Consider the following 27,653-nt stretch of genomic DNA (forward strand, 5'->3'; position numbering starts at 1 on the left):
GTTGTTTGGCATGTTGGAGATATTTGGTTTCTTCACTGTGGTGTTTTTTCTTGTTACACTATGGCTCTATATTAAGTGGACTGTCTGCTTTCTGTGGAGCCTTAGAGGCTTGAGATGAGTGTGGACTGAGAGCTGTGTTTGGTTCCTCAGGGCTGAAGATGTGTCAAAGATGACACTCCCAGGTTAGGCGTGGTAAATCTCTTTTTTTTTTTTTTTTTTTTGATTCAAAAGGGAAGTAATTCCGCACAGCTGAACGTAATTGGAGGTAGTTAGCAGGCAAATGATATACCCACAGGAGCCAGAGATTGGAAGCTCTTTCCCAAGGACCACACAGGGAATCTGTGTTGCCCTCAGTGTGGGCTCCAATTCTCCTGCAGTCTCCCACTGGGTTGTCAAGTTAGATGCTAATCTCCTGTTATTTCACCCCTCCCCCCAGAGTCAGGTTTTTCTGCTAGGTTCAGGGCCGGCGCAGGCCTGAGGTCACCCTGCTTATGACGTATGTCCAAAATGGCGCCTGCTCTTTGTCTTGCTCGCCTTTGAGAGGTGAGCGGAGAGAGAGAAACTCGTGTCCGTATCGGTCACTTTTTTTTTTCCTCTCTCTCTTCTAGTTAGCCTGGTGAACTTTTCCCCACGGAGTTTCAAGCCTCGTTCCCTCTAGCCTCCTCTTTCCGCTTGCCCGCTGGTGTCTCGGGCTATGGAGGTTCGGCTCACCTCGCGTTCCAGCGCTGGTGCGTTGAGTCTGCCGCTGGTGTCCCGAACTTGGGCTCCCACGCTCTCCGTGCAGGTCCACTGTGAATCACTAGTTCCAGAAGAGTTTCCTCTGCTGTTTCTTCCCCTACTCTTCCTTGACCCTGCAGTATCTCCACTTATATTAACGTGTGTCTTGACGAACTATCAATGTGCTCCCTTCCTATTCCGCCATCTTGCCGCTCTCTCCATCTCCAGAATATTTTTATCTTCCTAAACTGAAACTCCATACCTGAGAAACAGTAGTTTCCCATTCTCTCCCATTAGTCCCTGGTGTCTACCATTCAACTTTCTGTCTTTATGAAATTGACTACTTTAGATGCCTCATAAATGAAATCCTACAGTAATTTGTCCTTTTGTGAATGACTTACTTCACTTAGCATAATGCCCTCAAGACTCATGTATGTTGTGAGTGTCATAATTTCTTTTCTTTGTATGTATTTACTGCATCAAAAAAGGATAAAGTACCAAGAAATCAAGGAGAAAAAATATTGCTCAAAGAAATAAAAGAAAATGTAAGAAATGGAAAGACATCACATGTTCTTGGATTGAAAGACTAATATTGTTAAAATGTCAGTGCTACCCAAAACAATGGCCATCTACAGATTCAGTGCAATCCCTCTCAAAGTTTCAACAGTTTTCTTTTGCTTACACACTTATTATAATATTATTGCTGTGTTTCACTTAATTATTGATAATGTGGGCTTATATCTGTCATCTTACTTGGTTTTTGTCTTGGAGATTGTGTTCTTTCCCTACCATGATTGAAGTTCTTAATTTAACATTAACTTGTCCATTCCCTAAGACATTTCTTTTTTAAAAAACATGTCTTTAATTCCATTTTCCATGAACTTTTTTTCTTAAGATTTATTTATTTGATAGGCAGAGTTACAGAGGGGCAGAAAGGGAGGGCTTCCATCCGCTAGTCCACTCCCATATGGCCACAATGGCTGGAACTGTGCTGATCCAAAGCTTGGAACCAGGAACATCCTCCCAGTCTCCCACATGGGTTCAGGGGCTCAAGGACCTGGGCCATCCTCTGCTGCTTTCCCAGGCCATAGCAGAAAGCTAGGTTGGAAGTAGAGCCCCAGGATTCGAATAGCAGAGAGCTGGATTGGAAGTGGAGCAGCTGGGACTCAAATCAGTACCCACATGGGATGCCGGCACTGTAGGTGGCCGCTTCACCTGCCATGCCACAGCACTGATCCCCCCGCGCCCAACATTTCTTTCTTCTTCAATAATGTCTATGTGATAGTTTCCATGATAAGTAATATTTGTTTGTAGGAAAATGAAACTTCACCTCTCATTTATTACTCAACTGTTTTTTCTTATTCTGCTAGGACTCTGGTTAGGAGTAGAATGGGACAACCCCGAGAGAGGAAAACATGATGGGAGCCATGAAGGGACTGTGTATTTTAAATGCAGGTAATTTTTCTTGAGTTGGCATGAAAATTTAGTCAAGATATTATTTAAAAGTTGAATGAAAAAGAAGAAACATTGTTTGACTTATGGGGTAGTTACAATGTATAATTCAGGTATTCTAAAATGGTACTTTTTTGATATTGCCTTAACCACTGTTGGTTGTCGAGGTTTTAAAAAATTCTGCCTACCGCGGCGGCCATTGGAGGGTGAACCAACGGCAAAAGGAAGACCTTTTTCTCTCTCTCTCTCTCACTGTCCACTCTACCTGTCCAAAAAAATTTGTTTTTATGTATTTGAAAGAGTTAGAGAGGGAGACAGAGAAGGTGTTCTATCTGCTAGTTCACTACCCAAATGGCCCAACAGCTTGAGCTGAGCTGATCGAAAGCCAGGAGCAGGGATCTTCCTCCGGATCTACCACGTGAGTGCAGGGATCCAAGACTTGGGCTATCCTCCGCTACCTTCCTAGGCATATTAGCAGGGAGCTGGATCAGAGGTGAAGCAGCCAGGACTTGAACCAGCACCATAGGGGATACTGGCGCTGCAGGCTGGGGCTTTAACCCACTGCGCCACAGTGCTGACCCCCATATAAATAAATCTTTAAAAAAACAAAGTCAGAATTAGATTAACAACAAACTTGATTGACTCTGTAACTTTACACTATTATTTTTTGAAGATTTATTTATTTATTTGAAAGAACTACAGAGAGAAAGGGAGAGACAGAGATGGCCCTTCTGTTGGTTTACTCCCCAGATGGCCACAATGGCTAGGGCTGGGCCAGGCTGAAGCCAGGAGCCTGGAGCTTTCTCTAGTTTCCAACATGGGCTCAGGGATCCAAGTACTTGGATCGTCTGTTGCTGCTCTCTGAGGCCACCAACAGGAACTGGGTTTTAAGTGGAGCAGCCAGGACACAAACCTCTGTCTATATGGGATGCTGGGTCCCAGGACATGGCCTTACTGCTGCACCACAATGCCAGCCCCTATAAACTTCTTAATTCTAAGTTATTTTTTTAAAATTTATTTTTAAAAATGTTTGAGAGAGTGATAGAGGAGAAGACAGAAAGATCTTAGATCTACTAGTTCACTCTCCAGTGGTCAGGACTGAAGGCAGGAGCCAGGAACTCCATCCTGTTCTCCCATGTGGGTGGCAGGGACCCAAGGACTAGATTGGTCATCTGGTGCCTCCCAGTGTATGCATTTAGCAGGAAGCTAGATGAGAAACAGAGCAAGGACTCAATGGAACAGGGGAATGAAGGCCTCCTAAGCAGTGGCTTAACCCACCCCACTGTGCCACAACAATTACTCCTCTTTCAAATTATTGAAATTGGTATTTTGTTGACTTAAATCACACTGGGAGGTGGTGGGTATTGGGCATAGTGGCTAAAATGTTGGTTAGAGGGTGGGCAGTTGGCTCAGCAGTTAAGACATCTGCATCCCATATTGGAGTGCAGTGTTTGGAGTCTACTCTGCTTCCAGGCCGACTTCCTGTCAATGCACACCCTCAGGAGGCAGCAGATGATGGCTCAAGTACTTGGGTCCCTGCCATCAACATGGGAGACCTCAGATGAGTTCTTGGCTTCAGCCTGATGCAGCCTTGGCTGTTGCAACATTTGGGCAGTGGACCAGGGGATGGGAGATCTCTGTGTATATTTCTATGTCTCTCTTCCTTTTTTTTTTTTTTTTTTTTAGATTTGCTTATTTAAGAGGTTGAGTTACAGAGAGGGAGGGACAAGAGACAGAGAAGTCTTCTGTCTGCTGGTTCACACCCTGAATGGCTGCAGTGATCATGGCTGGGCAATCTAAAGCCAGGAGCCAAGAGCTTCTTCCAGGTCTCCCCTGTAGGTTCAGGGGCCCAAGCACTTGGGCCATATTCTACTGCTTTATAAGCCATTAGCAGGGAGCTGGATCAGAAGTGAAATAGCTAGGACTGTAACCGGTGCCCATATGGGATGCTGGCATCGCAGGCGGAGGCTTAACCTACTATGCCACAGTGCCTTTCAAATAGAATGAAATACAAATGAAAATAAAAAAGAAGGTAATAGAAAATATACCAGCATCCCACATCTCAATTGCTTGGATTCATTTCCAGGTCTAGTTTCTGAGTCCAGTTTCCTTCCAGTGCAGACCCTGGGATGCAACACGTGATGTCTCAAGTAGTTGGGCCCCTGCCACCCATGTGGGAGTTCTGGATTGAGTTCCAGACTGCCAACTTTGATTCTTGACTTCAGCCTGGCCCAGTCATGGCTATTAAGGCATCAGGGGAGTGGGCTAGCAGGTGGAAGCCCTGTCTCTCTCTTGTCTCTGACTCTTGCTCTTTATGTCTCAACTAAATTTTTTTAAAGTTTTGAAAAATCCAGGTCTCCCAGGAATTCCAGATCTTCTGGTCTCCCATGCGGGTACAGGGGCCCAAGCACCTGAGCCATCTTCCACTGCTCTCCCAGGCCATTGCAGAGAGCTGGATCATAGCAGCTGGGAGTTGAACCAGTGCCCATATGGGATGGCAGCGCCACAGGCGGAGGATTAACCCACCAAGTAATTTACATAATTACTTTTAATTATGATTGTGGGGCCAGCATTGTGATGTAGCAGATTAAGCTGCTGTCTGCATTGCAGGCGTCTGATGTGAGTGCTTCACTTCTGATCCAGCTCCCTGCTGGTGTGCCTGGGAAAGCAATGGAGGATGGTCCAAGTGCTTGGGCCCCTGCAGTCATGTGGGAAATCTGGAGAGGCTCCTGGCTTTGGGCTGGCCCAGCTGCAACCATTGCTGTTGTTTGGGAAGTGAGCCAGAAGATGGAAAAATTCTCTCTTCCTCTCTCTCTGACTCTACCTTTCAAACAAATAAATTAAACAAAAAAACAATGAAAAAATAGTATGACTGAAATAGTTTCTGGGAAAATGGTATACCTGTTTTAAGTAAGCAAAAGATGAGTCAAAAGTTGTTGTATTTGGGCGAGTGTTTGGCTCAGTGGTTAAGACATTGCTTAGGAAGCCAGTGTCCCCTGAGAGCCTGGGTTTGAGTTCCAACTCCATTCTAAATTCTAGCTTCCTGGATGTGTACCCTGGTGATGGCAAAGTGCTTGAGCTCCTGCCGTCCATCTAGGAGGCTCAGATTGAGTCTTGGGCTCTTTGCTTCATCCTGGCCCAGCCCTGGCTGTTTCAGGCATTTGGAGAGTGAACCAGGTAGTAGAGGATCTCTTTGTTTCTCTGCCTTTCAAAAATTAAAAAAAAAAAACAAAAAACAAAAAAACAAAAACTTGTCATATAAATAAAAGTATGTCTTAGTATCAAGTGGCTGATAGTGTGTTAGGCATATAACAATGAAGTTATTCACTTTGACATTCAAATCTGCAAAAGTTTGCTTGCTTGTAGAGAATATCAAAGAACTGAGTGGAATGTATGAGAAGATTTACGACGCTGTGTTCACCAGTGTTCAGATTATTCGGTTAGGTTCTGCCTCTAGGGTACAACTTTGGAATAGACTGATTTCAAGGCCAACCAGTTCAGCTCACATTGATCTTATAAGACTCCAGTGCATAATAGAGTAATATTTGCAGGAATTTAATCTCAAGTTTATCAGTTATCTTAGACTACAGGATGGGCTTTCAAACATGGAATAGACAGTTTTATAGATCATACGTGGTTATTTTCATATTTTATCGTGTGTTCCTCACTCTTCTTGAGGTAATTATAACAGGACTTTGAGGGACCAAATAAAGTGATGGTCATGAGTGCAATTAAAAGTTGGTTGAGCTAAAATCCAGGCTCTGGACTACTCTTCACTTTGGATCTCTAAAAGCAGGGTGGGTTGTTGGTTTTTGTTTTTTCTGTAATAGTTCGTGGGTCAGTCAGAAGAAGACTAACGAATAGACCAGAGCATTGTGGAAGGTCCTCTCTAAGCATGAGCTTTGATGATTTCATGTTACTCCTTAGTTTCTGATTTCTTCTTTTCTCTTGTACAACCTAAGTAAATATGGCAATCTCCTGAGCTGTTATATTTGTAACATAATGTTAATAGAAGTTTACAGGTTTAGTCAAAATTTATGACTGTGGACCAGTCTTGAACATTTTTCCTGGTGTTTCTGTTCCCTACCTGTCATCTCTTAGGGCGTTGAGAGGTATGGATACAATAATCACTCTTCAAGTCCTTGATACCTTGTCCTAAGCCAGGACAGTGATTTCCATCTTTTTTCTTTTAACTTGAAGTATGTGTGTTCTAAACTGAACAGTCTGGGTCAGTATTCCACCTACTCAGCTTTTATTTCAAAATTTTGTTTCCAAGCAATAATACAATTTCTCTATCTGATGAGAAATAAATCTTAAACTGTGACTTTTCAGTACCAATGAGTGGAATCTAACTTTAATACTTGGCATCAGAGAACAGACTGTTCCAGACCATGTCCAAGATACTGGACAGCTTAGGAAATAAAGCCCTTGATTTATTCATTTTGTATGAGTCATAAGGTTGTTGGAAAGTGTTTTGAGGCTTTTAGATGTGCCTTAATTTTAGATGTGCCTTAATGGATCAGTATAAAATCTCCTGATATGGTGTGAAATGTTTGAAGAGTTTTTTTTAAAAAAGCACCGAACATAATGAGAGTATGCAGGCAGGGCATAGCTCCTCCCAAAAAGGTGAACATAGACCAATTTCATTTTTTAAAGTCTCATTCTTGAATTGGGGCAAAATCATAATTGAGTTCCTCAAAAACAGTCTACCACCAAATGCTTGTCTACTGTGTGATTGCCTCTCCTCTCCCCCAACCATGGAAAAACAACTTCACCAGGTCAGGTCTCTAATTATTATAGCACTGAAAATACAGGAAATATTTCTCTTATGATGAATGGTAGTTATGTGATCTTGCTGAAAAAAACCTAATTATGTCTGGAGCAAATAGGGCATCAGTATTAACATTTCTTATTAGAAACTTCATAGACCTAGTTTTTCTATCTGCATGGAAAGCAGCTTACTATGGGAATTGAGAACTCTGTTGGAGACCCTTTCCATTTGAGTAGTATTGCCAGATTCTGCAAATGAAAACACCAAATGCACAGTGAAATTTGGATTTCAGATAAATAGCAATTTTTTTGTATAAGAATGTGTCCCATAAAAGTATATTAAAAATGATTTGCTATTTATCTGAAATCCAAATTTCACTAAGCACCCTGATTTTTTTTTTTTTAAAGATTTATTTTTATTTGAAAGGTAGAGACAGAGGGAGGGGTGTCTCCCTCTGCTGGTTCACTCCCCAAATGGCTGCAGCAGAGCTGAGCTGATCTGAAGCCAGGAACCAGGAGCTTCTTCTGGGTCTCCCATGTGGGTGCAAGTGTGGGTGCTAGCATGGAGCTAGATAGGAAGTGGAGCAGCCAGGACTCAAACCAGTGCCCAAATGGGATACCGGTGCTGCAGGCTGGGGCTTTAACCTGTTGCACCACAGTGCCAGCTCTGAGCATCCTGAATTTTATCTTGAACCCTACTGGAGATATGGGGCATTCTGAATCTTGTAATGGCTTCATGAACCCCTCCCATTTCCACAAGGGCCATGGTCATGACATCAATTTAGTTAACATTTTTAACTGGCATGCAGAAAGAGGAAGAAACTTGAACAAGCTGAATGCTTTGAAGAGAAACATTTTGGACTTTCCTCCCTTTATTCTCCCTGCTCCCTCTTGCCCTCCATTATTTTTCTCTTTGGCTAGGTTTCAGAATTTCAGTGTACAGATGTAACTTTTTTTTTTCTTCCCAAAGGGTAATTTTTGGGTATTCATGGCTAATCTTCTGGAGTTGTATAAACATGTTTTTCCACCATCCCCTATCATTTCACAACTTTTTGTCCAGTTCAGATGTATTTTAAAATAGGGCAGGTAATTTGTCTATGCGTGCCTTTGTCTCGTTGACTCTGGAGGTCTGACCTGTGAAAACTCTCGTCTCCTGGGCAGGGGCAGTGCTAAGGGCAGTCAACAGTGATGGGTAGAACTTCTCTGTTGGCTATTTTCTCAATCTCATCCAAATCATCAGTGTCCAATCTTTGTCTTATTAAAATGTTTCTGGATTCTGTTCAGAGTGTTCATGCTGTGCATGCTGTCAACCACATGCACAGCCAGGCCCCTCCAGCCAAAGTGGTTGGTGCACCCAAACCCTGGTGCAGGTAGGCCTTCTCTGGGTTCCCATCCTTGTCCACTGGAAGATCGGAGTTGAAGATGACAGACACTTGCAACATCAATAGCATGGGCACACACGTTGGTGGACACCAGAACCTTCTCTTTGCCTCCTGGGAAGCACTCCATCTTTTGAGAGTTCTGCTGCCAGCCAGTTGGTTGGTTTGCGTATATGGAAGATCCTCTGCCCAAGTGATAGTAATGGTCCCCTACATGTTGTACAAGGATGGGAACTTCTTGTCTCTGTTGTTGCACAGGATGTAATAACTGCTTGATGGTGTCCAACATCTCCTCACGCTTCAGCCTGATAACATTTGGGTCTGAGACCACTTTCTGGGCAGAATTCCACACAGAGCCTTCAAAAGGGCAGAGAAAAGCAGCATCTTCTGGATGTGGATGCTCTGCTCCTCACATTGGCCTATTCCAGAATAAACACCTTGATCTTGGGTCAATGAACTTGAGCTTGGTGCACCAGTCCAGGATGGGCCCCAGGATGCCAATGATAATCTGTTCACTGATCCTCTGACCTCTTTCCAATTTATTGCCACAAACAGCATAAGCAAGTTTTAGTTCAGGATAAAAATCTGGCCATCTACTCAACTACTGTTCTCATTTGAAGGGCAAATTGCTGGGGAGAGGCATAGATACTGGGAGTATCTGTTTGCAGGTTCTACTTGGCTGAGCATGGCCAACACAAAGGCAGTTGTTTTACCAGTACCAGACTGAGACTGAGCAGTCAAGCTCTGTGTGGGTTCAGCAGGTGTCAAAGGCAAAGCCTTCTCATATCTTGGATGGATAGTTGAAACCCATGGCAAAGACTCTATGGAGAAGTTGTAGTTTCCACTGGGGCTCTTCAAAAACTCCACTGAATAGAGGTGGCATTTGGGATGCCTCTGGCAGGACTTCCACGTGGATTGTATTCTGGACAATGCTGCTTCCGATAAGCTTGCTGAGCAAGGACTCGGCAGCTCTGTCCTCTCTCTCTTCTTCATCTGTCTTCTCTACATTAGCACTGGTCTTGACAACAGTTCCATTTGGTATCTGCTTTGATTTTTCTCTTCCAATAAGATGCAAGTTGCTCAATTAAGTGGAGAATATGGTGGGAAAGTGTCAGGAAAATCACTTAAGATGTGTTTTATTTATTTTGACAGGCAGAGTTAGAGAGACAGAGAAAGGTCTTCCTTTTTCCATTGGTTCACCCCTCAAGTGGCCGCTACGGCCGGCGTGTTGCGGACGGCACACTGCGCCAATCCATAGCCAGGAGCCAGATGCTTCTTCCTGGTCTCCCATGTGCAGGGCCCAAGGACCCTCCACTGCACTCCCAGGCCACAGCAGAGAGCTGGATTGGAAGAGGAGCAACCGAGACAGAACCAGCGCCCCAACCGGGACTAGAACCTGGGGTGCCGGCGCCGCAGGTGGAGGATTGGCCTAGTGAGCCATGGCGCTGGCCAAAAGATGTTTAAATCAACAGAGCCTCCAACTCCACCAGGGCCTCCTGCTCATCTGCAGTGAGACCCTGTGAATCAGTAGCCATGGTTTTGATGTGGGTGGGACCCTTGCTTGGTGGATTTGTCTGTGGCCGTAGTTATAAGCTCCAGGAGATGGTGGTGAACCCCCAGATATAACATCTTTGTATTAATCTAGAATCTGAGTGGAGTCTATGTAAGTCATCACACGTTTTTGGAGATCAGTTGTTATTGATGAGCACCAAATCAGCTGGTCTGTTTTGTTTTCTGAGAAACAGCTGGGAGTATTCCAGAAAAGATTGATCTTTGATGTTAGCCTTTGATCTGTGAAGGACATAGCATACGCTGCAATTACCTAACACTACTCCTGATTCCTTTCATCTGCTTGCAACTGAACTCAACAGTAATAAAACTCTACTGTTGACTTGTTCATTATCACTGTTTGAAGAAGTGTAAATTTAGGAAAAAACTGCCAACCATGCCATTTGTGTGTGTGGGCTTTTTCTTTTTTTTCAGTTGTCTGATTTATCATAAGTGTATGAATTTTTAAATAGGTTTTCTTCAAAATACTTATACCTTTTATAGGGTACAGTATTTCCAAACACACATACAACATAAACTGATCACATCAGGTAATTAGCTTTTTTAAAGACTTAATTTTATTTGAAAGGTAGAGTTAGAGATCTTCCATGATCTTCCATCTGCTGGTTCACTCCGCAAATGACAACAGCTGGAGCTGAGCCGATCCAAAGCCAGGAGCTTCTTCCAGGACTCCCATGTGAGTGAAGGGGTTCGAGGACTTGGGCCATCTTCTGCTTTCCCAGGCTCATTATCAGGGAGCTGGATGGGAAGTTGAACAGTCGGGTCTCAAATAGGGCCCGTGTGGGATGCCTGTGTTGCAGACTTTTGAAGTCTAGAAGCATGTTATCTTCAGACAGGAATAATTTAAGTTCCTTCTTACCATATTTCTTGTCATTTGTTTGCCTCTCTTGCTTAATAGTTCCAACCAAAATTTCCAGTGCTATATTCAATGAGAGCTGTGAGAACAGACATTCTTTTCTGGCTCCAGATCTTAGAGGAAATACTTTGAATTTTTCCTATTCCTTAGGATGTTGGTTGTGGATATGTCATATGGCCTTTATTATGTTGAGGTAGGTTACTTCTGTATTTAATTGACTCAAGGTATTTTTGTCTTTTGAAAATTATGAATGAATGTTGGATTTTACTAAATTTTTCTCTGTCTATTGAGATCATATATTTATCCTTCATTCAGTTGATGTATTTTTTTTTTAAGGTTTATTTATTTACTTGAAAGAGTTACACAGAGCAAGAATGAGAGGCAGAGAGAGAGAGAGAGGTCTTCCATCAGCTGGTTCACTCCCCAGATGGCGGCAATGGCTGGAGTTGCACCAATCCAAAGCCAGGAGCCAGGAGCTTCTTCTGGGTCTCCCACGCAGGTGCAGGGATTTGGGCCATCTTTGACTGCTTTCCCAGGTCATAGCAGAGAGCTGGATCAGAAGTGGAGCTGCCAGGACATGAACTAGTGCCCATATGGGATGCTGGCACTGCAGGCGGTGGCTTTACCTGCTACACAACAGTGCTGGCCCCTGATGTATGATTTTTATTTATACATGTTGAACTATCCCTGAGATAAAGTTCATTCCTCATTCACCAAGATCAAGTAGAATTTTTTTTTTAATAAATATTTATTTATTTGAAAGTCAGAGTTACACAGAGAAGGACAGGAAGAGAGAGAGAGGTCTTCAATCCGCTGGTTCACTCCTCAGTTGGCCACAATGGCCGGAGCTGCGCCAGTTCGAAGCCAAGAGCCAGGAGCTTCCTCCCAGTCTCCCACATGGGTGTAGGAGCCCAGGGTCTTGGGCCATCTTCTACTGCTTTCCCAGGCCACAGCGGAGAGCTGGATTGGAAGTAGAGCAGCCAGGACTCAATCAGTGCCCATATGGGATGCCAGCACTACAGGCGGCAGACTTAACCTGCTGCACCACAGCACTGGCCCCAATAAATGAGCTTTTTATGCACTGGATTAACTTTGTTAATATTTTGTGGTTTTTTACATCTATGTTCATCTGAGATACTGGTTTGTATTGTTCTTTTTTTTGTTGTGTTCTTGTTTGGTTAAAGAATCAAGGTAATGCTAGTCTTGTAGAATGAGTTTGGAAGGCTTTCCTTTCTATGAGTTGTTGGGGATAGTTTAAGAACTATCAGTATTAGTTCTTCCTTGACAGTTCAGTAGGATTCAACTTTGAAGCCATGTGGTCTTTTGGATTTTATTTGTTGACTTAAAAAATATTCATTAGAGGGTAAAAAAGAGGAAAGAGAATGCTACTATTTGATGATTTACACTCCAAATGCCTACAATGGCCAAGGCAGGGCCAGGACAAAGCTGGGAACCAGGAACTCAATCAAGGTCTCCAATGTGTAAAGCAGGAACTCAATTACTTGAGCCACCACCACCACTGCCTCCCAGGGTCTGCGTATCAGGAAGCTGGAATCAGGAGCCAGAGCTTTGAATTGAACCCAGGTACTCTGACCTGGGGACACAGGTACCCTAACTAGCATCTTAACTGCCAGACCAAACACCTGCCCCTCTTGGTTGACATTTTACTTCTGATTCAATCTCATTACTCGTAATTATTCAGTTCAGGTTTTCTTTGTCTTCCCAGTTCAATTTTGATAAGTTATTCATGTCCAGAAATTATCAATTTCTTCTAGGTTTTCCAATTTGTTGACATATTAGTCCTTAATTATCTTTTTTAAGACTATCTTTTTTTTTTTAAGATTTATTTATTTGAAAGTCAGAGTTACACAGAGAGAAGGAGAGGTAGAGAGAGAGAGATCTTCCGGCCGGCGCCATGGCTCACTTGGCTAATCCTCTGCCTTGCGGCGCCGGCACACTGGGTTCTAGTCCCGGTCGGGGCACCGATTCTGTCCCGGTTGCCCCTCTTCCAGGCCAGCTCTCTGCTGTGGCCAGGGAGTGCAGTGGAGGATGGCCCAAGTGTTTGGGCTCTGCACCCCATGGGAGACCAGGATAAGCACCTGGCTCCTGCCATCGGAACAGCGTGGTGCGCCGGCCGCAGCGCGCCGGCTGCGGCGGCCATTGGAGGGTGAACCAATGGCAAAGGAAGACCTTTCTCTCTGTCTCTGTCTCTCTCTCTCACTGTCCACTCTGCCTGTCAAAAAAAAAAAAAGAGATCTTCCATCTGCTTGTTCACTCCCCAGTTGTCCACAACGGCCAGAGCTGTGCCTCTCCGGAGCTAGGAGCTTCCTCCGGATCTCCCAACTGGGTGCAGGGGCCCAAGGACTTGTACTGTCTTCTGCTTTCCCAGGCCATAGCAGAGAGCTGGCTTGGAAGTGGAGCAGCTGAGTTTCAAGCTGACACCCATATGGGATACCGGCACTTGAGGTGGCGGCTTTACCAGCTACACCACAGCACCGGCCACTATCTTTTTTCTGTGGTTTTGGTTATGATACCACTTACTCTGATTTTATTTATTTTAATCTTTTTTTTTTTTTTTTTTTTGGGATTAGTGTAGTTAAGGCTTATGGAGTTTATCTTTTCAAAAAACCAACTCTTCATTTCTTTTCTGTTTCTTAAATAATCTGTTTTATTTATTTCTGCTCTGATCTTTCTTTCCTTCTAACTTTGGATTTGGTTTGTTCTTGCTACTCTAAGTCCTTGAGATGCATTGTTAGGTTGTTTATTTGATATCCTTTTCTTTCTTTCTTTTTTTTTTTAAATGTAGGTGCTTATTGCTATACATTTCACCCTCACTATTGCTTTTACCATATCCTGTAAGTTTTGGTATGTTGTGTTTCCATTTTCATTTGTTTCAAGGAGTTGAACAAATTTCCTTTTGATATTTTGAATGACTGTTCATTCAGAGGCATATTGTTCAGTCTCCATGTATTTGTATAATTCCTAGGATATCTTATGTTGACTTCTAGTTTTATTCCATTGTGGCCAGAAAAGATACATGATAGGATTTTGATGTTGTTGAAATTTGTTGACTTGTTTTTGGGGTCTGTTCTAGATCATATTCCATGTGCATATGAAAATAATGTATATTCTACAGCTGTTGGGTGAAATGTTCTGTAAATGCCTGATAGGTCCATATGATTTACAGTATAGTTTAATTCTGATGTTTCCGTGTATTCTGTTTTTGCTCTTTATTAATGAAAGTGGGGTATGGAAGTCTTCTACTATGATTGTATGACACTAGAGCTTGTCTCTCTCTATATATAATCTTGTTTGTTTTGTATATTTGGGTGCTCCAGCATTAGGTGCATATGCATCTTCAATTGTTCTGTCTTTTTGTTGACCCCTTGATCATTACATAGTGACCTTCTTTTGTCTCTTTAAAGATTTTTATTTATTTGAAAGTCAGTGTTAGAGAGACAGAGAGAGACAGACATCTTCTACTGCTTTCCCAGGCAGTGGAGCAGCTGGGTCTCAAACCGGTGCCCATATGGGATGCTCGCGCTTCAGGCCAGGGTTTTAACCTGCTGCGCCACAGTGCCAGCCACTTTTTTTTTTTAATTTGTCTTTTTTACAATTTTTATCTTAAAGTCTGTTTTGTCTGATATTGGTGTGCTGTTTTGGCTCACTTCTGTTTTCTCTTTGTATTGAATATCTTTTTCCATCCTTTCACTTTCAGTCTGTATATGTCTTTGATGAAGTGAATTTCTTTTTTTTTTTTTTTAATATTTTGTTTATTTATTTGAAAGGCAGAGTTGGAGAGAGAGAGGTCTTCTATCTGCTGGTTTACTCTCCAAATGGCTGCAACAGCTGGAGCTGGGCTGATCAGGAGCTTCTGGGTCTTCCATGCGGCTGCCAGAGCTTCATCCAGGTCTTCCATGCCTGGGCCAACCTCTGCTGCTTTCCCAGGCTGTTACAGAGAGCTGGATCGAAAATGGAGCAGCCGGGACTTGAACCAGCACCCATATGGGATGCCAGCACTGCAGGCAATGGGCTTTACCAGCCCCTGAAGTGAATTTCTTGTAGGCAGTTTATAGTTGAGTTTTTTTCTGAAAATCCATTCAACCAGTTGGTATCTTTTTTTTTTTTTTTTTTTTTTTTTTTTTTTTAACAGGCAGAGTGGACAGTGAGAGAGAGACAGAGAGAAAGGTCTTCCTTTTGCCGTTGGTTCACCCTCAAATGGCCGCTGCGGTAGGCGCGCTGCGGCCTGCGCACCGCGCTGATCCGATGGCAGGAGCCAGGTGCTTCTCCTGGTCTCCCATGGGGTGCAGGGCCCAAGGACTTGGGCCATCCTCCACTGCACTCCCTGGCCACAGCAGAGAGCTGGCCTGGAAGAGGGGCATCCGGGACAGGATCGGTGCCCCGACCGGGACTAGAACCCGGTGTGCCGGCGCCGCAAGGCGGAGGATTAGCCTAGTGAGCCGCGGCGCCGGCCATGGTATCTTTTTAATTAGTGAACTTAGTCTATTTACATTCAAGGTTATTCTTGATAAAGAGTTATTTAAAAATTTCTCTGGTGTATTTTGTATCTTTTTTTTCTTTTTGCTCATCTTTGTGCTTTGATGGTTTGTTGTATTGATAATTGCTTCTTTTCTGTTTTGTGTATCTGTTCTACTGGGTTTCATACATATTTTCATGTTGTTAGTCTTTCTTTTGCTTCTATATGTAGGACTGCCTTAGGCATATGTTACAAGGCCAGTCTGTTGGTAAAAAAAAACTCCCTCAGTTTTTGCTTGTTTTAGAATGAATGTCTTTATTTCCCCTTCACTTACGAAGAATAGCTTTGCTAGGTATAGTACTCTTGTTTGATAAGTGTTTTTTCCCCCTTTCAGAACCTGAAATATATCATTCCATCCCTCCAGGCCTGTAAAGCTTGCTGAAAAGTCTGTTGGTTTAATTAGGGCTCCCTTAAATGTGACTTGGCACTTTTCTCTTGCAGATTTTCCTTAATGTAAAAACAGAAGTTAAACATTAAATTACAACTTTCTCTCTCCTTTCAAATAAAGATAAAGAGATTGATCTCATATTCGCTGGTTTGCTCCCCAAATGCCCACAATAGCTGGTCCTGAGCCAAGTCAAAACTGGGAATCTGGAATTCAATCCAGGTCTGCCACGTGGGTGGCAGGGACCCAAGTATTTGAGCCCTCACTGCTGTCTCCCAGGGCACGCATTAGCAGGAAGTTGGAGTTGGGAGCAGAGTAGGACTGTATCCTAAACACTCTAATATGGGATGCAGGCATTTCAAGCAGTGTCTTAGTTGCTACGCTAAGCACAGTGCCCTTCACCCCTTGCCTATTTTTAAAGTCTCTGTATTATACCATTGAGAGTTTGATTATAATATATTATGGTGAGGATCTTTTCTGTTCATGTCTATTGGAGTCTTATGGGCCTCCTATACCTAGATGTCTGTATCTTAAGTTTTTCATTTATTCAAATAAATAAATCTTCTTAAAAAATTTAAAAGGCAGAGTTACAGAGGCAGAGACAGTGAGAAAGAGAGGTCTTCCATTTGCTGTTTTACTCCCTAAATGGCCAAAATGGCTGGAGCTGTCCCGATCCAGTCAGTTGTCTGGAGCTTCTTCAGGATTTCCTACCTGGGTTCAGGGGCCAAAAACTTGGGCCATCTTTCACTGCTTTCCCAGGTCATAGCAGAGAGCTGAATTGGAAGTGGAGCAGCCAGGACTCGAACCAGCACCCATATGGGATGCCGGCACTGCAGGTGGCAGCTTTACCCACTACACCACAATGCCAGCCCCCTTTCAGTTATTTCTTTGAATAGATTTTCTTTGCCTTTACTCCTTTCTTCTCCTTCAAGAATCCCCAAATTTCAATATTTGTTCAGTTAACGATGTTCCAAATGTATCAGAGGCTGTCTTCATTATTTTTGGTTTTTAGTGCTTTATTTATTTGAAAGGCAAAGATAGAGAGGTAGGTGTCTTCCATCTGCTAATTCACTTCCCACATGGCCACAATGGCCAGGGCTGAGTCAAGCTGAAGCCTGGAATCAGGACCTGTTGGTGGCAGGGGCCTAAGCACTTGGACCATCTTCTGCTTTTCCCAGGCTGTTAGCAGGGATCTGGATCAGAAGTGGAGCTGCAGGAAGACGAATCAGCCGCCCATATTGGGTGCTGATGTTGCAGGTGGCTATGACGCAATATTGGCTCTGTCTTCATATTTTATTTTTGCTGTTTGCTGAGTAGTATATTTTAAAATATCTATCTTTAAGTTCAGATATTCTTTCTTGGTCTAGTCTGTTGCTGAGGCTTTTCACTATTTTTTTATTTGACTTATTAAGTTATTCATTACCACAATTTCTGTTTGGTTCTTTTAGAAAGTCTTGTCTCTTTGCTGAATTTCTCATTTTTATCATGCACTGTTTCCCTAACTTCAGTGAACTGTATTCTCTTGTACCTCTTTCAGGATCCTTGTAATCATTCTTTTGAATTCTTTGTCATGAACTTCGTCATTCTTTTCTTTGCAGTGTTCCTAAAGTGTTACTGTGTTCCTTTGGGGGTGTCACATGCCTTGATTCATATTTCCTATGCCCCTTTGTTGTGTATTGCTGAATCAGTTTCCTGTCACTTTTTAAAAATTTAATTTTATATTTTTAAAGTTTTTATTCAATGAATGCATTTTTCATAGGTACAACTTTAGGAACATAGTGGTTCTTCCCCCATACCCACTCTCCCACCCCGACTCTCATCCCACCTCCTACTCTATCTCCCATCTCCTTCTTCATTATGGTTCATTTTTAGTTTGATTTTATATACAGAGGACCAACTCTATGTTAAGTACAGATTTCAACAGTTTGCACACACACATATACACACACAATATATATAGAGTACAGTTTGAGACCAAGTTTTGCAGTTAATTCCCATAGTACAACTCATTAAGGAGGGAGATCCTACACGGGGAGCAAGTGCACAGTGACTTCTGTTGTTCCTTTAACAATTAACACTCTTATTTATGACATCAGTGATCCCCTGAGGCTGTTACCATGGACTGCCAAGGCCATGGAAGCCTTTTGTGACCACAGACTCCATCATTTATTTGGACACAGTCATAAACAAAGTGGAAGTTCAACCCTCCCTTCAGAGAAAAGTACATTCTTCTTTGATGGCCCGTTCTTTCCACTGAGGTCTCAGAGATCCTTGTATAAGATATTTTTTGCTACAGAGTCTTTGCTCTCTGTGCCTGAAATGCTCTCACAGGTCTTTCAGCCAGACCAGGAAGCTTTAAGGGTTGATTCTGAGGTCAGAGTGTTATTTACAGCGAATGTCATTCTAGGAGTCTGCTGTGTAGACTGCTTCCCATATTGGACATTCTCTCCTTTTTAATTCTGTCTTGTTATTACTAGGCACTTGATGTTATTTATATGATCACTTTTACACTTAAACCTGTCTATATGTTGACTTTAACATTTAATATGATCACTTTAACAATTAAGATGGCATTTATACCACTAATCTTAATGGGTTTGGAGTCCCACGACAAGTTTTTAGGCTGTACCTTTAGAAGTAAGTCTGTAGGACTGTATACAGAACTATACAGCTTTACAGTTAAAGACTACCTCCTCCTTTTCTTATTCCCCCTCTTACTTTTTACTGGAATGACTTTATATACATATGATTAACGCTGTTATGTAAAGAGTTCAACATATAATATGAAGAAGGGAAAAGAAAAACAAAAAAAATTCAAAATAGAAAGCAACAATAAACTGTCCCTCTACAGTCAGGATAAGGGCTATTCAAGTCATTGTTTCTAAAAGTGTCAAATTCACTTCTATAGCTTTCATTTTAGGAGTGCTATTAATTCTCACAGATCAGAGAGAACATATGGTATTTGTCTCTTTGGGACTGGGTTATTTCACTTAGTATGAAGTTTTGCAGCCTGATCTATTTTGTTGCAAATGACTGTTTTTTTTTTGTTTTTACTGCTGTGTAGTATTCCATAGTGTACATATCTCATAATTTCTTTATCCAGTCTTCGGTTGATGGGCTTTTAGGTTGATACCATGTCTTAGCTATTGTAAACTGAGCTACAATAAATATGCGGGTGCAGATAGCTCTTTTATTTACTGATTTCATTTCCCTTGGGTAAATTCCCAGCAGTGGGATGGCTGGGTCATATGGTAGATATATATTCAGATTTTTGAGGTATCTCCATACTGTCTTCCACAGTAGCTATACCAGTTTACATTCCTACCAACAGTGGGTTAAGGTGCCCCTTTTCCCCAGATCCTCTCCAGCATTTGTTGTTTGTTGATTTCTATATGACAGCCATTCTAACTGGGGTGAGGTGAAACCTCATTGTGGTTTTGACTTGCATTTCTCTGAGGGCTAGTGATCCTGAACATTTTTTCATGTGTCTGTTGGTCATTTGGATTTCCTCTTTTCAAAAATGTCTAAGCCCTTGGCCCATCTCTCTCTCTCTCTCTCATGTTTTTCTTTTTTATATAGAAATTTTTATTTAATATAAATTTCAAAAGTACAACTTTTGGATTATAGCACTTCTTCCCCCCATAACCACCCTCCCACCCACAAACCATCCCATCTCCTGCTTCCTCTCCCATCCCATTCTTCATCAAGATTCATTTTTAGGGGCCGGCGCTGTGGCTCACTTGGTTAATGCTCCGCCTGCGGCGCCAGCATCCCATATGGGCACCGGGTTCTAGTCCTGGTTGCTCCAGGCCAGCTCTCTGCTGTGCCCCGGGAAGGCAGTGGAGGATGGCCCAAGTGCTTGGGCCCTGCACCCACATGGGAGACCAAGAGGAAGCACCTGGGTCCTGGCTTCGGATCGGTGCAGTGTGCCGGCTCTAGCGGCCATTTGCGGGGTGAAGCAATGGAAGGAAGACCTTTTTCTCTGTTTCTCTCTCTCACTGTCTAACTCTGCCTGTCTAATTAAAAATGAATCTTTATATACAGAAGATCAACTTTATACTAAGTAAAGATTTCAACAGTTGGCACCCACACAGAAACACAAAGTATAAAGTAATGTTTGAAGACTAGTTTTACCATGAATTCTCATAGTACAATACGTTAAGGACAGAGGTCCTACATGGGGAGCAAGTGCACAGTGATTCCTGTTGTTGATTTAACAGTTGATACTCTTATTTATGATGTCAGTAATTACCTGAGGCTCTTGAGCTTTGGCCCATCTCTTAACTAGGTTGTTAGTTCTGTTATTGTGGAGTTTCTTGATCTCTTTTTAGATTCTGGTTATTAATCCTTTATCAGTTACGTAGTTTGCAAATAATTTCCCCCATTCTGTCAGTTGCCTCTTCAGTTTCCTGACTGTTTATTTTGCTATACAGAAACTTTTCAATTTAAGGTAATCCCATTTGTTCATTTTGGCTTTTACTGCCTGTGCCTCTGGGCTCTTTTCTGGGAATTCTTTGCCTGCATCAATGCTTTGCAGCATTTCCCCAATGTTCTCAATTTGCTGGTATCAGGGTGTAGATTTAGATCTTTAATCCATGTTGAGTGGATTTTTGCATAAGGTATAAGGTAGGGGCTTTGGTTTATACTTCTACATGTGGACATCCAGTTTTCCCAGCACCATTTGTTGAAGAGACTGTCCCTGCTCCAGGGATTGGTTTTAGCTCCTTTGTCAAATATAAGTTGGTTGTAGATGTTTGGATTGATTCTGGTGTTTCTTTTCCGTTCCATTGATCTATCCATCTATTTTTGTACCAGTACCAGGCTGTTTTGATTATAACTGCCCTGTAGAATGTCTTGTGTTGTGTTGCCTTTAGCTTTGTTTTTGTGTATAAAATTGCTTTAGCTATTCGAGGTCTCCTATTCCTCAATATGAATTTTAGCATTTTTTTCTAGTTCTGTTCCTCTGTCACTTTTTTTTTAATTTATTTATTTGAAAGTCAGACCTACACAGAGGAAGGAGAGGTAGAGAGAGAAAGGTATTCCATCCTCTGGTTCACTCCCCAATTGGCTGCAATGCTGGAGCTGTGCCGATCCGAATCTGGGAACCAGGAGCTTCCTCTGGGTCTCCCACATGGATATAGGGGCCCAAGCACTTGGGCCATCTTCTGCTTTCCCAGGCCATAGCAGAGAGCTGGATCAGAAGAAGAGCAGCTGGAACTAGAACTGGCGCCCATATGGGATGCTGGTGCTTCAGGCCAGGGCATTAACCCACTGCACCACAGCATCAGCTCCCCTGAAGATGATTTTTTAAAAAAATACTTGAAAAGCAGAGTTACAGAGAGGCATAAAAAGAAAGATCTTCCATCTGCTGCTTCACTCCCCAAATGGCTGCAACAGCTGGAGCTGGGCTAGTCTGAAGGAGTTTCTTCCGAGTATCCCACGCAGGTACAGGGGCCCAAGGACTTGGGCCATCTTCTGCTTTCTCAGGCCACACCAGAGTGCTGATCAGAAGTGGAACAGCGGGTCTTGAACTGGCACCCATATGGGATGCCAGTGCTACAGGCGGAAGCTTAGCCCACAATGCCACAGCGTCTGCCTCAGGTCTGTGCCTTCTGCTGGGGCAGATCTAGAGGCACGAAAACATTGGCCTGAGGATAGAGGCCTTCGGGCTTTGTCTGGTGCTAGGTCTCACCACTGTGGTCCTGGCACTGTGCTCCAAGGCAAACTCCTGAGCTCACTTTCCTCTCCTACTCCCAATCAGCTGAGGCCTTGCTATACTATCTGCTGGAAGTTGGAGGATGGATGTTGGAGGTCATCCTTTGACTGCCTGAGGAGGTTCCCAAGGCTGGCATGGGTTTCTTCCTTGTTTTCAGATTTATTTATTTGAAAGAGTTACAGAGGAGGAGAGGCTGAGAGAGAATCTCCCATCTGCTGCTTCACTTCCTAAATGGCCAGAATGATCAGGGCTGGGCCAGGCTGAAGCCGGGAGCCAGGAATTTCATCAGGTTCTCCCAGGTAGATGTAGTGGCCGAGTACTTGAGCCATCTTCTGCTGCTTTCCCAGGTACATTAGCAGGATTAGAAGTGGGGCAGCTGGGACCCAAACCAGTGCCCATATGAGATGCCAGCGCTGCAGATGGCAGCTTAATCTGGTATGCCACAGCTCTGACCCCTGGCACTGGGTTTCACTGTGGCAGATCCGGTACTGGGTTTCAGGTCTGACACCTGGACTTAATTCCCTGTCCCTCCCCTAAGTGGGAGGCGTCTTTCTCTACATTGTGCTTCTTGAGAAAGGTGTTTCAAGTATCTATTCCCTCCTGCCTTCTTCAGTGCAGCTTTTCTCATTATACCAAACCCAGCACTGTTATCCCTCATCTGCCTTCCATAGCTCTCGTGAAGGAGGCCTGGCATGTGGATAACTTGGTGTCTCTGTGGAGAGAGAGTTGTCTGCATCTCTTAGTCGATTGCCATGTTGCTGCTCTGGAATCTACTAGCTTTTTTGTTTTGTTTTTGTTTGAGGGGCAGAGAGAGACACACAGAGAAAGAGGCACAGAGAGGGAACTCCTATCTACTGGTTCACTCCATAAATACCCACCACAGCTGGGGGCTGGCCCAGAGCCAAAGCTGGCATCTGGGAACCTAATCCAGGTCTCTCATTTTGTTGGCTAGAACCCAATTGAGCCATCGCTACTGCCTCCCAGGGTCTGCACAGACAGAAACCTAGAGTCAGAGTCAGGTATTGAACCCAAGTACTCTGATGTGGGATGTGGTAGACATTTTAACTAGGCTAAATACCTGTCTACTAAAGTTTTAAACTTGAGCTTTTGGCTGGCACTGGGGTGCAGCGGGTTAAAGCCCAGGACTGCAGTGCCGACTTCCCATGTGGATGCTGGTTCGAGTCCCAGCTCCCTGCTAATGCACCTGGGAAAGCAGCAGAGGATGGCGCGAGTCCTCGGGCCTCTGCCCCTATATGGGAGACTCGGAGAAGCTCCTGGCTTCAGATCCGCTCAGCTCCGGCTGTTGTAGCCACTTGGGGAGTGAACCAGCAGATGGAAGACCTTTCTCTGCCTCTACCTCTCTCTGTAACGGTCTTTCAAAATAAAATCTTAAAACACAATAAACTTGAACTTTCATGTGTAGTGTTTAATTTAAACCATATAATGTTTGAAAAAATTTTTTTAAAGGTTTGTTTGTTTATTTGAAAGTTGCAGAGGCAGAGAAGTCCTCCATCCGCTGGTTCAGTCCCCAAATGGCCACAATGACTGGAGTTAGGCCATGGCAGAGCAACGATATTCTTCCAGGTCTCCCACGTGGGTGCAGGGATCTAGGGACTTGTGCCTGAGAAAGCAGCAGAAAATGGTGCATTAGCAGGGAGCTGGATTGGAAGCAGAACAGCCAGGACTTGAACCAGTGCCCATGTGCGGCTTAACCCCCTGTGCAACAGTATTGGCCCCTAAATTTTCCTAATACTGTTTTATAAATTTCATACACCAACTAATTTCACTAAAATTTCAGCTTTCCTTACTTTATGAGCCAAAACCGGTTTCATTAGTATTAGACTAGAAACAAAACAGTTTGCTTGATGCAAACCCATTTTTGTACATATTTATGTAGATTAATGTATATAAACTGTTATTCTAGATTTATTTTTCCAACATCTAACAACATGCTTTGGTATTTCTTGCACCTTCACATATGTTAAAGTGTTTGACATTATTCACATTTAGTTGTTAGTAAACACAAGATCTGTTTGTAGGTTGTAATAATAGAAAATTTAAGGACATAACATAGAGGTGATCTTTGGGCTGGCTCCATGGCTCAATTGGCTAATCCTCAGCATGCGATGATGTAACCCTGGGTTCTAGTCCCGGTTAGGGCACCAGATTCTGTCACAGTTGCTCCTCTTCCAGTCCAGCTCTCTGCTGTGGCCTGGGAGTGCAGTGGAGGATGGCCCAAGTGCTTGGGCCCTGCACCCGCATGGGAGGCCAGAAGGAAGCACCTGGCTCCTGGCTTCGGATCGGTGCAGTGCGCCGGCCGTGGCAGCTATATAGGGGGTGAAGCAACGGAAGGAAGACCTTTCTCTCTGTCTCTCTCACTGTCTAACTCTGCTTGTCAAAAAAAAAAAAAAAAAAAGTGATCTTTAATTCTTTTCAGAAAAATAACCTTTGTTTAAACCATACTACTTTTTATTTATTGGAGGCCTGCGCCTTGGCTTACTTGGTTAATCCTCTGCCTGCGGCACTGGCATCCATATGGGCACCGGGTTCTAGTCCTGATTGCTCTTCTTCCAGTCCAGTTCTCTGCTGTGGCCCAGGAAGGCAGTGGAGGATGGCCCAAGTGCTTGGGCACCTCACCAGCATGGGAACCAAGAAGAAGTACCTGGCTCCTGGCTTCAGATCAGTGTAGCTCTAGCCTTAGTGGCCATTTGGGGGGGTGAACCAACGGAAGGAAGACTTTTCTCTCTGTCTCTCTCTCTCACTGTCTAACTCTATCTGACAAATAAAGATTTTTTTTTTTTTTTTTTTTTTGACAGGCAGAGTGGATAGTGAGAGAGAGAGAAAGGTCTTCCTTTTTGCCATTGGTTCACCCTCCAATGGCCGCTGCGGCCAGCGCATCGTGCTGATCTGAAGCCAGGAGCCAGGTGCTTCTCCTGGTCTCCCATGCGGGTGCAGGGCCCAAGGACCTGGGCCATCCTCCACTGCCTTCCCGGGCCATAGCAGAGAGCTGGCCTGGAAGAGGGGCAACCGGGATAGAATCCGGCGCCGGCCAAGATTTTTACTTATTGAAAGAGTTAGGGGCCGGCGCCGTGGCTTAACAGGCTAATCCTCCGCCTTGCGGCACTGGCACACCGGGTTCTAGTCCCGGTTGGGGCGCCGGCCAATGCTGTGGCAGAGGAGCCAGGAATTAAACTCACAGTAATCTAACGTCAAAGCTCATGCTGCCCCCTCCCCACCTCCAGGTTTAGGAACATGTGTGTTAACTAGGAGCTTTCCCTCATGGATTTAATAGTTCTGTTTCCTCTAATGTCAATTATTTTTGCTTTTCTATAGAGATTTTACATTCTTGTATAAACTTATAATCCTTTATGATCAAGCAAGCTGATTCTGTTTTTTCTTATGTCCCTTTTTAAAAAAAATTCTTATTTTTATTTGAAAGACACACCAGGAGATTGATTCCATTTAGAAGAATAAGCCAAGAGAAAAACATGGGAAAGAACAGAGCACTGCCAGTCAGGAGACCTAGAAGTATGATTGTACAGTCATAGACAAACCCAGCTTTGAAGTCTTATGATTTTTTTTTCTTTTGCCACTTTTGTTAAATACTTATTTGAATTTTTATTTCTTGTTTTAATACTTATTTGAAAGAATGACAGCGATCTATTTATTGGTTCACTCCCCAAATAGCTGATTTCCCAATGACTGCAACATCCAGGGCTGGGTGAGGATGTGGCCAGGAGCCAGGAACTCCGTTGACGTCTCCCACGTTGGTGGCAGGGACCTAACTACTTAGGGCATTATCTGCTGCTTTTCCAGGTGCTTTAACAGGGAGCTGGATCAGAAGCGGTGCAGCCAGGACTTGAACCTGTACTTCAATGTGGGATGCTGACATTGCAAGCAGCAAGTGACCTGTGCCACATGCCAGCCCCAAATGTATGGTTCTTGATCATTAGCAAAGTAGAACTTTCCCTCATGGATTTAATAGTTCTGTTTCCTCTAATGTCAATTATTTTTGCTTTTCTATAGAGATTTTACATTCTTGTATAAACTTATAATCCTTTATGATCAAGCAAGCTGATTCTGTTTTTTCTTATGTCCCTTTTTAAAAAAAATTCTTATTTTTATTTGAAAGACACACATACACACACTCTCACACACACACAAATCTTCCACCTCTTGGTTCACTCCCCAAATGAGTGCAACAGCTGGGGCTGGGCCAGTCTGAAGCCTGGAGCCTAGAACTCCATCCAGTTCTCCCAAATGGTGGCAGGGACCCAAGTACTTGAGCCATCATCTGCTCCCCAGGGTATGCATTAGCAGGAACCTGGATCAGAAGCATAGGCAGGTCTTGATCCCAGGCACTTTAGTATAGGAGGTGGGCATCTAAGTGGCAGTTTCACCCACTATGCCACAAAGTACACCCCTCTTTTACTGTTGAGACTGATTTTTGATTTTTTTAGCACAGAAATGTTTGAAAACCTTTTATAACATTGCATTTATACACTTTTTTTTTTTTTTTTTGACAGGCAGAGTGGACAGTGAGAGAGAAAGGTCTTCCTTTTGCCGTTGGTTCACCCTCCAATGGCCGCCGCGGTAGGCGCGCTGCGGCCGGCTCACCGCGCTGATCCGATGGCAGGAGCCAGGTGCTTATCCTGGTCTCCCATGGGGTGCAGGGCCCAAGCACTTGGGCCATCCTCCACTGCACTCCCTGGCCACAGCAGAGAGCTGGCCTGGAAGAGGGGCAACCGGGACAGGATCGGTGCCCCGACCGGGACTAGAACCCAGTGTGCCGGCGCCGCAAGGCGGAGGATTAGCCTATTGAGCCGCAGTGCCGGCCGCATTTATACACTTTTAACAAAATAATTTGAGAGATCAATCTCCAGTTCATTGGTTCATTCTCCAGATACTGGCAACCACTGGGGCTGGGCCAAGTCAAAGCCAGAACTGAGAACCCAACTAACTGAACTGCCCTCTGCTGCCTCCCAGGGTGCATATTAGCAAAAAGCTGGAATCAGAAGTTGAGCTGGGATTTGAACCATGGCACTCTGATATGAGATGTGGGATCCCAAGTGGCATCCTGGTTGTTAGGCCTAACACCCACCCCTGTGGCCTCTCCTGCTGGACTGTATTTTCTGTGTTCTTTCCGTTCCCAGGCACCCAACAGGAGGCTCTTTTATTCGTCCAAACAAGGTGAATTTTGGAATAGACTTTCTTACTGCAATTAAGAACCGCTATATGTTAGAAGATGGACCAGAAGAAGATGGAAAAGAGCAAGTTGTTGTAATTGGAAATAAACCTGTGGAAACTATTGGTTTTGACTCTGTTATAAAACAGCAAAGGTAAGTGGAGTTGATAATGGCAGAGCTGACTTTTTTTCATGGTTTCATCAAGGTTCTGGATTGAAGTTCCCTTGACTGTATTTTGAGCCCCAGAACTTTGCTCCCAAATTGATTGTCCTTTCTATGTTAATAGTGAATGGAAATCTGAGGAATCCAAGAATTGACTCATCAGGGAAATTATTTTTCTAGATTGGAATTAAAATACTGACTTGTTAATTATTAATATTTATACCATATTTGTTAAGTAGTTATTAAATAACAAATGCTGACATTCTGGTCCATTGCTATTGGGTGATAACATTTCCAGTTGGATTATGTTAGGAATGGAAGCCAGTCTAAATTGTCACCTGTGTCACGTGCTGGTACCATCTTGTCATCCCTACCTCTGGCTTCACATCTTTTTCCCCTGGGGACCTTTGAAGCATGTGGAATCCTGGATCCCATCCCAGATTTACTGAAACAGAATTTGGGAGAATGGGCTCCAGGAATTTGCCTTTTTAAAATTTTTTTAAAATTTAACTTTATTTGAAAGAGTTACAGAGCAAAGTTTGGACAGAGAGTGAGGTCTTCCATCCTCTAGCTCACTCCCCAAATGGCTACACCGGCCAGAGATGAGCCGATCCGAAGCCAGGACCCAGGAACTTCCCCTGGGTCTCCTATGTGGGTGCAGAGGCCCAAGCACTTGGGCCATCTTCTGATACCTTCCCAGGCACATTAGCAGGGAGCTGGATTGGAAGTGGAGCAGGCAGGACTCAGTGTCCATATGTGATGCTGGCACTGCACATTGGGGCTTTAACCTGCTGTGCCACAGCGCCAACCCCAGAATTTGCTTTTAAGAGATGCCTCAGCCCAAGGGGCACTAAATAATTCCCTTAAAACGGCTGCTGCTGCCTGTGTGCACTGTGACTACAGAGCAGCTCATTCCTCAGTGCG

The 27,653-nt window shown here is 43.7% G+C and overlaps 1 protein-coding gene and 1 pseudogene across 4 annotated transcripts in view; one reads left to right on the forward strand and one right to left on the reverse strand.

Annotated features, from left to right (window-relative positions):
• The window catches only part of TBCE (tubulin folding cofactor E), an 85,189-nt gene that overhangs the window by 32,505 nt on the left and 25,031 nt on the right, over positions 1-27,653 (forward strand). For 2 of the 4 annotated variants that reach the window (XM_062210646.1, XM_062210645.1), the window contains exons 3-4: positions 2,088-2,172; positions 26,535-26,720. In XM_062210646.1, coding sequence (XP_062066630.1) covers positions 2,088-2,172; positions 26,535-26,720 — 271 coding nt within the window. Of the gene's footprint in view, positions 1-2,087; positions 2,173-25,220; positions 25,315-26,534; positions 26,721-27,653 lie in introns of those variants that run through there. The other 2 variants (XM_062210647.1, XM_062210648.1) reach the window with 2 other exon arrangements.
• Positions 8,109-9,853, reverse strand: LOC133773822 (ATP-dependent RNA helicase DDX19B-like; annotated as a pseudogene).

The sequence above is a fragment of the Lepus europaeus genome, chromosome 14 (assembly GCF_033115175.1).
Source record: "Lepus europaeus isolate LE1 chromosome 14, mLepTim1.pri, whole genome shotgun sequence".
Classification (NCBI taxonomy): domain Eukaryota; kingdom Metazoa; phylum Chordata; class Mammalia; order Lagomorpha; family Leporidae; genus Lepus; species Lepus europaeus.